At 38.7% G+C, this 13597-nt stretch overlaps 1 protein-coding gene and 1 long non-coding RNA gene across 3 annotated transcripts in view; one reads left to right on the top strand and one right to left on the bottom strand.

Moving 5' to 3' along the window:
- Window positions 1-5377, top strand: part of LOC130542774 (uncharacterized) — a 64902-nt gene extending 59525 nt beyond the window's left edge. Inside the window, exons 8-10 of the long non-coding RNA XR_008957562.1 lie at window positions 808-1004; window positions 1321-1454; window positions 5142-5377. This is a non-coding gene — a long non-coding RNA (uncharacterized LOC130542774). The remainder of the gene's footprint in view (window positions 1-807; window positions 1005-1320; window positions 1455-5141) is intronic.
- Window positions 4826-11559, bottom strand: TEX30 (testis expressed 30). Of its 2 annotated transcripts, XM_026493571.4 has the most exons (6): window positions 11436-11559; window positions 8189-8262; window positions 7460-7690; window positions 6638-6689; window positions 5901-6106; window positions 4826-5295 (listed from the first exon to the last, which is right to left on the bottom strand). In XM_026493571.4, the coding sequence occupies exons 2-6, from the start codon at window positions 8201-8203 to the stop codon at window positions 5122-5124; spliced, it is 678 nt and encodes a 225-aa protein (XP_026349356.1). In that variant the 5' UTR covers window positions 8204-8262; window positions 11436-11559; the 3' UTR covers window positions 4826-5121. The 2 variants fall into 2 exon arrangements, with proteins under 2 accessions (XP_026349356.1, XP_057163270.1); XM_057307287.1 differs by lacking the exon at window positions 8189-8262 and having other exon boundaries at window positions 11436-11536.
- Between the last annotated feature and the right edge of the window lie 2038 nt (window positions 11560-13597).

The raw sequence follows: 13597 nt of genomic DNA, 5'->3' as shown, positions 1-13597 counted from the left end.
GGGGAGTACGTGTCATAGTGGGTATTCAACTGAGCTCATGTCAACTTACTTTAGCAATAATGAAAGTTCATTGGTGAGACATGTATGCTGCTTTAGTTTTTTTAATTTAAAAATTTTAAATATTCCTTTATTAATTTCACAAAAAGATAACAATTTTATAAACAAGCCCTTAGCACAGTTGGATTATTACTACCCTGTAATTCAAATAATGCAGAACAAATGTGAATAACATAACCACCAGGAATACTGTATTTTACGCTTGTGATTGGAAAATATGTAGTTTTGCCAGACTTAGTAAAAACAAAACAAAAAATGAAATTAAATGTCCCAGTTTGAGTTTCAGATAAATACTAAATAATTTTTTAGTATGTCTCAGTGTCACTAGGTAGCATAGTTTGTCTCTTATGGGCCTGCCTGATTTTTTTTTTTTTTTGATAGAATGTCTCATTTTATTCTTTTTGCTAGAGGGATCTGTTAGCAATGTTCCTGTTAACAATCTACTGTTACGCTGAAAACCAAAGTTAGATTTTGGAATGGTATCCTGGTGAATTCCCTTTTCGCCCTGTCTCTAGTGATTCCAAGAAACAGCTAGGCGTGAGGTGTCCTGATGTCAGAATTAGCACAGAGCAGAGCCAGCGTTCGGTACTGCTCGCTTTCCCTCAAAGTCTAGAGAGTAGGTGTGTAAGTTTACGGAGCAAACACAAGACGGTCTAGATTATTAATAAAAAGTGTTAACACTACCTTGGATCTAGAGTACTTTCTCTTTGAAGATGTAATTAATTCTTTCTTTGTCTTCGCTTATTCAAGGTGGGTTCAGGAAAGAAGTACATTCTTTACACTGGAGTTAACTCTTCAGGTCTTTTCTGTCATAATTAAGTATAACTGAGTGAAAGAAAGATTTATTGAGCTCTTACCTTCCTGGAGTATCAGAACTAATGAGCTCAGTGGCACATTCCAAGCATCAGAGTTTACAGTCTTCCAGTCTACTGGACCATGGCCTACAGGTATTTACAATCTTTACTTCGATTTAACTATCATCTTGGGGTTTGTCTTTCCAAAGGACAGCCCTCCAGAATGCAGGGCAGGCATTCATTAGTTTTTGAAGAAACTTCAGCAATTCCTTTGGATTTTTCTAGGATAAAGTAAACCCTTCTCTCTGACACCCCTACCCCATATACAATCAGGGTGATTTCATTCTGCTGGGTTTTTCTATAAAATTTAATACAGCTGGCAAAATACTCAATTTCTCTTGCCTGATAGCAGGCATTCTCTACTTCATTTAATGTTAACTACTGTATTCAATGTTTTAACACTTTATAGTTCCTCAGATCTTTCAGAGCTTTATGGCACTGAATCCCTGATTAGTATACCATGGACCAGCTCCTGGACCAGCTCTGTAAGAACTGAAAAGGAACTTCTGTGCAGCACTCCTGCTGATGGGGAAGAATGTAGAGGTAAAGAGTACCCTCCTGCAGGGCTTTGTCATGTTTGTAACCTATTGTCCTTGCCTACTAAAAAGGTACAGTCACCTAGTTCTCAGTGTAGACACCTTTGTTCTTTACGTCAGAAACCTCTTCTCATGTCAATCTCAAGTAAGCAGCATAAAAAGTAAGTGCTCAGCTGGATTTATTTTTAAAAATTATGAAGACAATAAAAAAATAAAATAACACCAGAGAAACCCCATCACTAACAGTAATGTAGACACTATAAGAGAACACTCCAAAAAATTGTTTAAGCTTTTAAAAAATCTATTATATCTAAGAATGTTACATTCTTTACACTATTTGGACATTGTGAAATAGGCTTTTTTTTCATGTATCAGGAAAAAACCCCAATAGTAGGTATATAAAATAGCAATATAAAACCAAAGATTCTTCATAATGGTTAAAAATTATCCCTTTAAATATCTTAGTTCAATACAATACATACTGAATAATGAATATGTAAGGCACTGAACAACTAATTAAAAAGTGCTCCATGAATACAAAGATCAGGAAAAACCATTCCCTGACATGGAGTATTTAATATGTGATATGGCACAAATATACATATGCCAATAACGTACTAAGAAGGTGGAGTGTGATTAACAACAAAGAGAGGAAAATGCTATATGGGTTCCAAGGAGGGATACTTGGTTGCGGTAATTCAAAAAAAGCTGTAAAGAGGGAAAAAGAATTTAAGGGTCTTAAAGGATGAGGAGGATTTGGTAACAAAGACTAACAAGAAAGTTTCAGGAAGAGGAGGCAGAAAGACGTTGTCCCAGAACTTTGCATAGTCCAGGTTAACTGGAGTACTGTGCTGTACACGTTCAGAGGATGGGGAAATGTGCTAAAAAGTTGATAGAGCCTGTTGCGGACAGCCTTGAACTAAAGACTTTAGCCTTAATAGCCACTTTTGGAGATCCATCAACAGTTTTTGAGTTGAGGGTGTCAGTTGGTTTGTTGAAGCAAGGAGACCACTAAATAGGAAAATCAATTAGGGTACTGCAATTATGCAGATGAGAATTGATAAAGGCCTACATTACAGTGATGGCAGTGTAAACAGAAGAGGGGATAAAATCAGACTTTGAGACTGAAAACCCAGACTTCGGCAACTGAAAGGAAGCAAATGGACTTGGAAGAGGGTAGAAAAGCTAATGGTGAGGGAGAAAGGATTTCAAGCTATCCCCACAGCTAAGGTTTGTCTAGGACAAGGTTCTCAACCTGGACACTACTGACATTTTGGATCAGATACTTCTTGCTCTGGCTGGCAGTCCCGTGCATTATAGACTGTTAGCAGCGTCCTTTTCGTCTGTCAAATGCCAGTAGCACCGCCACCCCAGTTGTGCCAACCAAGTTTCCAGAGGCTGTCCAATGTTCCTTAGGGGCAAAGTCACTAGCTGAGAACTACTGGTCTAGGTAGTGGTTGTGCCACTAATCAGGGGTTCCTACTACAGGAGGTGCTAGGACAGCTCTTTGACCATAATCTCAAACTTGAAAGAGCTGCACATTTTCCCTGCAAGATGTGGCCAATCTGTGAAGAGCAGCTGGGACCTTTTCACAAATGTTCATTTCAGCCTTACACAGATCACTGATATCTCTCTAGGAGTTATATGTTCCCCACCCCTGCCTAGGTACACAGTTCTCAAATGACAAGACTTTTCATCAATCAGGAAGTTTCTTGTAGGCCACTCAGGGAAAAAAAAATCAACTTTAAATGACCTTCTACGTTATCTCTATATTTGATATAGTTATCTTTGCTCATCTGTATCATGCCCATAGATTAATTTGCAAAGTTGAATATTATAACTATATAACTTGGTTAGTAACCTTTTCAATCTATTTCTTCATTGTACTTTTATATTATGGTCTGGTCTATAAGTTTTCCTTTTCATTTTCCCATTAGTTTTACTTCTGATTTACAGTATTAATATTTCCCAATTGATTTATACTTGTTTATACACCATGATTATATGTGCCAGCTCTGGATGTTTCTTATGTGTTTATATATTTTTAAAAGATTTTATTTATTTATTTGACAGAGAGAAGACAGCCAGCGAGAGAGGGAACACAGCAGGGGGAGTGGGAGAGAAGAAGCAGGCTCCCAGTGGAGGAGCCCAATGCGGGGCTCGATCCCAGGACCCCGGGATCACACCCTGAGCAGAAAGCAGACTCTTAACGACTGAGACACCCAGGCGCCCCTATGTGTTTATATTTTGACATCAGGAGTGTTTAAAAGTTCTGAATGTTAATCAATGATTAAATATATACTATTTTTAAAAATTTAGGTCTTGAGAAATTAGTCAAAAAATATTAGACACTGGGTGATACAGAAAGTTGATTTCATATTTCATTCTATAAAACAATTTGGACATTGTTATCTAGGCTTCTGTTCTTTATGTACTATTTAGAAAAATTAACAAATAATTAAAATCCATTGACTCCATCAGAGAAGGAAGAATAAGGGACCTCAAAAATCTACAGGCTGCTCAGGCCACTCTGAGGTTGGCTGAAGGGCCTAATATTAGAGCAGTAGAGAAGCCAGGAAAAAAGAGTTAATATCTTACTATAGAAAACTGCCCTTTACTAGAAACTTATGTATCTGTCCCATCACATTTTGTGCCCTTTGTAGGAAATACAAACACTATGTTTTTAATATATAACTCAATACCACTCAAGTCCAGTCCAGGTATTAACTGAACTTTCCAAGCCAAAATTAAGTGCCCTAACTCTCCCTAGATACAGCACAGATGTTAGTCCCACTATTTAGTCCTTATTTCATTCTCCCCTTAATCAGAGAGAGGTCTAGACATCAAGTTCCTCCATTGTATTTAAGCTCTTAAGTATTTACTCATCTTCATAAACCGAATCAGGTTTTGCCTATAACAGGCCTTCAAGAAAACATTTCTTGGGCGCCTGGGTGGCACAGCGGTTGGGCGTCTGCCTTCGGCTCAGGGCGTGATCCCGGCGATCTGGGATCGAGCCCCACATCAGGCTCTTCTGCTATGAGCCTGCTTCTTCCTCTCTCACTCCCCCTGCTTGTGTTCCCTCTCTCGCTGGCTGTCTCTATCTCTGTCAAATAAATAAATAAAATCTTTAAAAAAAAAAAAAAAGAAAACATTTCTTGAATGAAAGTTACTTCATTCCAAACACAATGTTCAGAGTCCCCATATTTGAAAATGTATCTTCCTTCCTATCCCTTGAGATTAAAAGATTAGGTGAATGAATGCATACATTCTATAAAACTAAATTTACCACATTAAACTGTTGTTTTCCTTTTTTAAAGACACTGGTCTGCAAAATTAGAGTACTTTCTCAGTTGCATAGCAAATAAGACAAAAGTTCCATTGTAACAAAATTCAAATGTTTAATTTTTTTCAAAACATAACTGTATTAATAAAAATAAATTATATTTAGACCACCTTCAATATTTGTACATATCTTTATACAACTATAACAGTGCTTTCAAAAGATATTTTATAAAGGACATTAATTTCACAATTAAAATGTGTTTTTAAAAAGGGGAAAACATTAAAGAACATTAAATTCATCTGAAATATCTCATAATGCTGAGAGGTATGCTGTTCTTTATCAAATGAACTGTATTTGTATTCAAAATAACATAGCTTTTAGCTAAATACAATTATTTCTTGTCTATTTCAGTGATTTCCTGGATCCAAAACAAAATCTGTGTATTTATTTCTTTGAAAACATCATTTGTTGACCGTCCTTTCACTGCCATGGAATGATTTGCCTTCTCAATCCAGTGGATTTTACTGGGAGCTTGCATTTTCTGTGCCACTTTCTCCAACAAGTTCTAAAGGGAAAAAAGAAGAGGATGCTAGACTAATGTGCTTTTAGGGTTTAATAAAGATCCTCTCTCTCTCCTGCACCGCCTATACTGGCATCCATTCACTAAATATTCATTAAATACCTACTCTACAGACAACTTTCAAGGCAATGGAATATGCAAAGAAATGTCCACAGAAGTGGCAGCCCACAGCTCTCCAATACAGCAATACCACAGAACAGATCAAACATTCATTACTGATAATATAGTATCATGTACAAGTTACTCTTTCTCGAGTCAATTTGATAACGAACTGAAGAATCTGCTTGAATGTTGAAATGATAAACCAAATGTACAGTCTAGTATAAATCCCAAAATCACAAGATTCAGATATTAATCTTTCATTCCCAAATAAGAGTCAATCCATTTAGCAACTCTTTCCAGGGAGATGAATTCTGTCAGTGTGCTTTTATTTTTCAGTTCTCCAAAGCAACAGGTAAATAAGTCACAAAACTAGCATTAGTCCCATCAGCACCTTTTAAAGAGACTGAATGTTGCATGTAATATCTTATTCCCAAGACACTGTCTTTCATTCACTCTCTCATTTACACAAACATCAAGTTATAATTCACCTTTTCACACATTTCATCTGCTGAGCCTGACACAAACAATACAGGATCTTTTATACGATAGAGATCTTCGTCTCTAAGTTTATGTTGCTGCTTTGGATGGTGCAGTGGGTAAGAAATACAAATGAGACCTCGAACAAAATCATCAGCATCATCTGGCTCAATATGGCACATTACAGAAGCAGCTGCTCTTGAGCCCATTGAACGACCTAAAATCAATTAAAATTAAGTTTAGTTTGAAATATAAACATTCATATACAGAAGTGGTGATAATATGGCAAATTAGATTTCATTTACTGTTCATCCATCATAACTCCATCACTTAACTCCAAAAGGTGGCACTTAACAAGTTGTAATACCCATAATGGACATCTATAGCTTCATGAAATGCTAAAAATTGATCCCAAGTTTAAAAAAAAAAAAAAAAAAGGAATTTTTTTTTTCCTGAGGAATACTTGAAGGACAATCCTTGTGAAGAATCATTTCAGAGACAGTGACTCAGGGATATAAATAAAAGGAGAGATCTTTGGGTTACAACACCTATTTATGAAATTTAAATTTGCTTTAAAAAAAATATATATATATATATATAAAGTACCTTGATGTTATAGAAGAAAGTGACTTAACAAAACAAAACAAAAAATCCTTAAATTAGCTTCCTGTCGTCAATTAATTTTAATTCTTGATCACCTGTTCCTGTGTTAGTATGAGTAGATTTAAAAGCAAGCATTGCAACTTACCACCAAGGAAAACACCTGCCAGTTTGTATTCTCCCGAGGTCTTTAGGTAATTCTAGAAAAACCAACCAAAAAATTATCACTTCTCCTATGAAATATTCCACTGGAAAACCAACATATATTTCTCATCATTAGTGAAATGTATAAAACTCTTTGCAAAGACAACCATAAAATCTCAAGGGATTCTTCTTAAAAGAGGTAACCAGTTCTATGCTCTTCTGGTCATGCTGTCACTATCAAATCATAGCTGGGTAAATACAGGCAAATAAATGAGAAAAAAAAAATCACTTTACCTGCCAAAAAAAATGTAAATACTAAAATATTTTTAAAGAATTACATTTAAAAAAAAACCAACCAGTAAAAGCTTCCAACTAATACAGAATAGTAGTAAAATCTAATTTAAAGGCTTGAAAAACTTAGCAAGTTTGAAATAATCTGGATTTTAAAAATTTCAAATTTGTGTTATCCAGGGATTTTACAGTTTCAAAACTGTGCTATATTCATTAATTCATAGTATAATAGACAAATATCCAGAACTATATTCTGAAGTTATATAATTCCATTTAGAAAATTACATCATAAATAGTTTCCTTGGTAGTCCCATGAAAGAACATTTATGATGTGAGCATTCATCTCCATGGAAACTGAGAGCAAAAAAGAGAAATCTAACTACTATACAGCCTTCATGTACTGTTGAGTTTCTAAGAATATTCATTAAAAGCTTTTTAAAATAAACCAAATGACTGCTAATAGAATTTGTCTTAGATGTATTAAGAATTTTAAAACAAAATTCTGTTATAAGTAAATATAAAGAAAATTTCTTACCAAAACTGATTTATATGCCTTAATTCTATGTACAATATTAAGGCCTTTACAGGTAAATCTCAGGCAAAAAAAACCATGAGATGCAAGATGGGATGCCAGTGACATCAAATGAGGAAGGTTCATATCTCCTGACGCTCCATGTGTAAGAATTATTCCATATGTTAAGCTCTTGTTAGGTACCAAACAAACAGCATCTAGTAATTTATTTCCAAAAGGTATTTTTAATTTTACCTGGAATTCAAGAGAATAAAGGGATCACAAATTACTTCCTTGCCTATTCAGACAACTAAATAACTATATGTTTGTTCTGTGAGACCCATGATTCACATGGCCTCTAAATAAAAAGTAATATTAACAATAGCTAATATTTAAGTACTTATTATGTGTCAGGTACTATTATAAGTGCTTTATATGTATTAACTTATTTAACCTTCCTAATAATTCTATGAAGCAAGTACTATCATCACCTCCATTTTATAGATGAGAAAACAGAGGCACAGCAGGTTAAGAAATCTGCCCGAGGTTATATAGCCACTAGCTAGGATTCAAACTCTAGCAGTTTCCTCCAAAAGTCCTTCCTTTTAACCACTAATGCTATACTATCTCTCACAGTACAAGTTAAAAACAAGAAAATTACTCTGGAGCCACATGACTTAAAAAAAAAAAAGAAAAGAAAAAGAAAAAAAAAAGGAACCCTGAAGATGCAGAACATATGAAAATATGTATTACCTCTGTATGACTCATTTTCACTGTTGAATAACAAACTTAAAGTGCATTACATCTGAGAAGCAAAGGACATCTCCCTGAAAAGAAGATTCTGTTGTGAAAGGTGGGTTGGCAGACATGGATATCACCTAAGAACTATGAATGAACACATTCAGTAGCTGAAATAAACACATTTAGAACTACTTCTCTAAGAACTAGTGCCTTTACAGGTGCATTATTTCCTTAATTACTTTCGAGCTTCGTAAAACCATGGGCACTCAGAATTGGGTTGCAGGGCCAGGTATGGGGATGGCAGATGTTACATAAGAAAAGCCAATGTGGTACCTTGACATGGAAACCTTAAGGAAATTCATATCAAAGTAGAATGTTGTATCTTGGCATATATGCATCTTTTTTCCTAAGTATCTTCATTCTCAACCAACTATCTTCAATTTAATTTAATAGTATCTTTCTGTTAACCCATTTCTTTCATCATTATCTTTCCCAACTCCTCCTCCTGCGCTGCAACAGAAGTATATATCCATACCCTTTGTTAGGTGACTTTGCAGAACCTCCCAGTAGGCAGAGTATTCATACACCTGTGCCCTATTGATCTGGGTCTTGACTATGTGACATTGCTTCAACTAAAGGAATATATGTAAAAGTTGTAATGTGTCACTTCTGAGCAGAAACGTGGCAAATTTCAAGAAGCCCTTCTGAATTCCCACTCTCAGCCATCAGAAAAGCATGCTCCAGGTATTTCTGCTTTTTCAGCGTAGGTCCCAGAACGAAGATACATGTTGCAGATATGAACCCAAAACTAAAGTCTGGAGTCCAGCCTAATCCAGCCAAGATCTAAGCCACTGAAGAACCAAGAAACGTTGGCCTGAAGAACCAAGAGCATGAAATGTAAGCCACTGAGATTTTGGGATTGTTATGCAGCATTCCTTCCTACTGTAAGAGATCTTTTATTGTTCAGGATATTACCAACATCAGAATCTTCCTTATTCATCTGTTTTTTCCTGTTAACATTTATTTATTCATTCATTGGATAACAATTAGAGGGTTCAAAGTTCAAAGGTACCAAAAATATACAGTGAAAAGCCTCACTCATTCCATTTTTGCCTTGTTACCCAAGTCCCTTCTCCAAAGTCAGCTAAAATTACCTGCTTCTTACATATCTTTTCAGGTATTTTATACATATATACACATACCCCTCCATTTTTAAAAATAAACTTATGATTTTTTTTAATCCCTCTCCACTTAAAATACATTTTGTGCTTACTTTTTTCTTTATACAATGAACTTCTTTCATTGTATTTTATGGCTGCAGAATATTCCAAGGAAGGGTCGTACATAATTTATTTCACCAACCAACATCTATTAATGAACACCGAGATTGTTTCCAATCTTTTGCTAAAATATTGTGATGAATGGCACGAACTTACATTATTTTCTCATGTGTGTAGACAAACCTATATAAATTCGTGGGAGAGGAATTGCTGTATTAAAGGGTATATTCATTTGAAATTATATTTTTTAAGGAATACATTTGATTTTTGAATAGGTAATATATGTATATAGTACAAAATTTTAAAAGAACAAAAATGTAAATAGCCAAGTCTCCTCACATCCTTCTCCCCCAGCCACCTAGTTCCTTTCCTTCCCCAGAAGCAACCACTGTGACCAACTTACTGTCTTTCCACATATGTGTATGTATGTGGAAAAATTCTTTTTTGAACCTGAGAGGAATTAGCCTGGCTACAAAAATTCTGGGATTTGAGTGGGAGGAGGAGGATAAAGGACCTCAGCCTTCAATGTCGCTGCTTCATAAATTCATAAATAATTAAGAGTGCCTGGGGTCCCCTGGTTCAAAGATCCTGTTTTATGTTCTCAAGTGAATAGCCTCCTGCCTTCTAATGGGAGAAAGGCAGTCACCCAAAAATGTGAAATAGGGAAGGAGATGTAGATATCTAATTGCTTCTAGAACAGATTTCACCTAAGTTAGCTTTATTTAAGCCCTCCACCTACAGACCCAATACCATTTCCTTCATTGGCAGGTCCCAAGGCATCTGGTGCTGCCAGTTTTTGTGTGGTTTGTAGAGACTTGTTCCACAGTATTCCTTGTTGCAGGTTTAGAATTAAGCTAAGGCTTGTGAAGAACATTTGCTTTCCAGACCCCAATATTTTACTGCTATTGTTGCCTTTCCCATTCTCTCCATCATTTGATTTTCGTCTTTTAAAAAACCTCTTTAATGTAGTTTTGGTGAGATTTCAGGAGGGAGTAATATCAGACACACGTATTCAACCAATGTCTCAGTCTAGAATGCTCTACTACTCCTCATCAACTTGGGTTTGTGTGTGTGTGGTTTTTTGTGTTGTTGTCGTTTTCCCCAGGAAAACTCTACTCCCTTCCAGGTTTCCTGATGAACATCTATTCACGACTGGTGCACGTGTTCTGGACTACCACTACTAACAGCATGATCCCACCGCAACCTGGTCTCGACAGTCCAGGCTACAGCCTCTGGTTCTGAATTCACATACGGCAGGGTACAAGTCTGGCTCTGCAAAGGGGGAGGTACGGAGACACCGTGACGAGGAGTCGGTAGTCTCTGCACTTCGCAATGTCCCCATATCGCGAGCCTTCAAGAGTGACCTGCAGTAGTCCTACTCCTCAAGCTCAGCGTGCAGTAAGGGATCTCATCTCACGGGGAAGGACCGAAATGCCACAATCACCGTAACTTCCAACCAGAAACATGCTTGAGCATTATTATCTACAGCAGTATGCTGCAAGTCGTGGGCTAACAAAAACAAACGTTAAGAGTTCAAGTCTTCCGAGAGTGGATAATCCGGCCGGGTCCACAACAGACACCGAGCGGTCCCAGGGCAGAAATTCGGAGCGAAGTCCCCCAGGGATTCGAAGGCACCTGAGGCTCCAATCATTCACTCAACTGGCGCGCGTGCGCGGGGCTGCGCGGTGGCCGTCCCCAGGGCCCTGCGCGACCCCTCACGGCTCCCAGCGGTTCGGCTCTTCCCGCCCGCCCTGTCCCCTCACTCCGGCCTCCCCATCGGCCAGGCGGGCGAAACCCCAGCGGCCGGGCCCGCGGGCAGCGAGCATACACCGACCGCCTCGCGGAGGCGACCAATAGCCCCCGAGGGGCGACGGCCGCGAGCTCGAAATGTCTCAGTCGGACCCGCCAGAAGCGCCAGCACCCTTTCTGGAAGCCGTCCCCCACCTCGCGACGCCAACCGCCACCGCCGCCGCACTTACCGGGGATGGAAGGTGGCCGAGAGCGCCTAACCGTTCTCACTCCTTTCAAAGAACAAACTACCGCGCTCGAAGGGACCGCCTCGCCGCACCCGCCAGCCCGTTCCGCCTCGGCGCACGCGCGCGCAGGCCCCGCCCCCCGGGCGCGCGGGCGGGCGCGCGGGGCACGCTGGGAGCGGGAGTTTTCCAGCCGTTTCCCGGGGGGACGGAGCAGCAGGTACTCACCAACTGGGGGGGGGGGGGGGGGGGCTTTGAGCCACCTCCAGTTGCTGCCTCACCCCCGGTTCACTCCACGCTGGACCCTTCCCCATCCCAGCAGCTCCATTCCAACAGATGCGCAGGTCCATGAACGTGAGGTCAACTCTGATTTTTTTCGCACTCAGGTCTGTCATTCCTATTGACTCTGTTTGCAAATATAAAGAAAATCCAACCGCCTTTCCTGCATCTAGCAGCCTGGTTGGGTGCCCCCATCAACTCTGCCTGGATTATTGAAATACTCTACAAAATACTCTCGTTTCCACTTCTTTGCTGCTTGTTCAGCACAACAACGAGCTGGACCTGGTTGAAATGTAAACACCCCCTGTCAAAGTTTCCCCGAGGCTTCCCATCTCCTAGCCAAAGCCGAAGCCCTTACAATGACCCCAAGTTTTATATTGGTTTTTTGTTTGTTTTGGTTTTAGTTTCAAGTTTTTATTTAAATTCCAGTGATATTAGTTTCAGGAGTAGAGTTTAGTGATTCAACACTTGTGCATAACATCCAGTGCTCATCTCAAGCGCCCTCCTGAATACCTGTCATTCATTTAACCCGTCCTCCCCTCCACCTCACCTCCAGCAACCCTCAGTTTGCTCTCTATAGTTAAGAATCTGTTTTAGTGTTTGTCCCTCTTTTTTTTGTCCCTAAGTTTATCTGTTTTGTTTCTTAAATTCCACATATGAGTGAAATCATAAGGTATTTGTCTTTCTCTGACTGAGTTTTTTCGCTTAGCATAATACACTCTTGCTCCATCCATGTCATGGCAAATGACAAGATCTCGTTCTTTTTATGGCTGAGTACTATTCCAGTGTGTGTGTGTGTGTGTGTGTGTGTGTGTGTGTGCGCGCGCGCGTGTGTGTGTGTACACCACATCCTCTTTATCCATTCATCAGTCAATGGACATTGGGGATCCTTCCATAATTTAGATATTGTTGATAATGCTGCTCCAAACATTGGGGTGCATGTATCCCTTTGAATCAGTATTTTTTTATCCTTTGGGTAAATACCTAGTAGTGCGATTGCTGGATCATAGGGTAGCTCTATTTTTAACTTTTTGAAGAACCTCCAGACTGTTTTCCACATTGGCTGCCTCAGTTTGCATTCCCACCAAAGGTGTAAGAGAGTTCCCCTTCCCCACAACCTCGCCAACATCTGTTGTTTCTTGAGTTGTTAATTTCAGCCATTCCAACAGGTGTGAGGTGAATCTCATTGTAGTTCTGGTATGTGTTTCCCTGGATATTGATGTTGAGCATCTTTTCATGTGTTTGTTAGCCATCTGGATGTCTTCTTTGGAAACATGTCTATTCATGTCTTCTGACCATTTCTTAACTGGATTATTTTTTTGGGGGGTATTGACTTTACTAAGTTCTTTATAGAGTTTGGATACTAACCTTTTATCAGATATGTCATTTGCAAATATCTTCTCCCATTCTAAAGGTTACCTTTTAGTTTTGCTGCTTGTTTCCTTCACTGTGCAGAAGCTTTTTATTTTGATGAAATCCCAGTAGTTCATTTTTGCTTTTGTTTCCCTTGCCTCCAGAGACCTAATAAGAAATTGCTATTGCCAACATCAAGGAGGTTGCTGTCTGTGTTTTCCTCCAGGATTTCAATGGTTTCCTGTCTCACATTTAGGTCTTTAATTCATTTTCAATTTATTTTTATGTATCTTGTGAGACAGTGGTCCAGTTTCATTCTTCAGCATGTTGCTCTCCACTTTCCCCAACACCATTTGTTGAAGTGACTATCCTTTTTTCCATTGGATATTCTTTCTTGCATTGTCGAAGATTAGTTGACCGTATAGTTATGCGTCCGTTTCTGGGTTTTCTTTTTTTTTTTTTAAAGATTTTATTTATTTATTTGACAGAGATAGAGACAGCCAGCGAGAGAGGGAACACAAAGAGCGGGAGTGGGA

The sequence above is a fragment of the Ursus arctos genome, unplaced genomic scaffold (assembly GCF_023065955.2).
Source record: "Ursus arctos isolate Adak ecotype North America unplaced genomic scaffold, UrsArc2.0 scaffold_10, whole genome shotgun sequence".
Classification (NCBI taxonomy): Eukaryota; Metazoa; Chordata; class Mammalia; order Carnivora; family Ursidae; genus Ursus; species Ursus arctos.
Note: the sequence above shows the minus strand (reverse complement) of the source record. Positions and strands in the feature narration are given on the sequence as shown.

Bases quoted from the DNA above. Each gene is read 5' to 3' on its own strand.
- TEX30 (XM_026493571.4), bottom strand. The intron at 6,107-6,637 runs GTAAGTTGCAAT...AATTGATTTTAG, and splicing joins GGCAGGTGTTTTCCTTGGTG to GTCGTTCAATGGGCTCAAGA. The intron at 5,296-5,900 runs GTGAATTATAAC...TTTTCCCTTTAG, and splicing joins CAGATGAAATGTGTGAAAAG to AACTTGTTGGAGAAAGTGGC.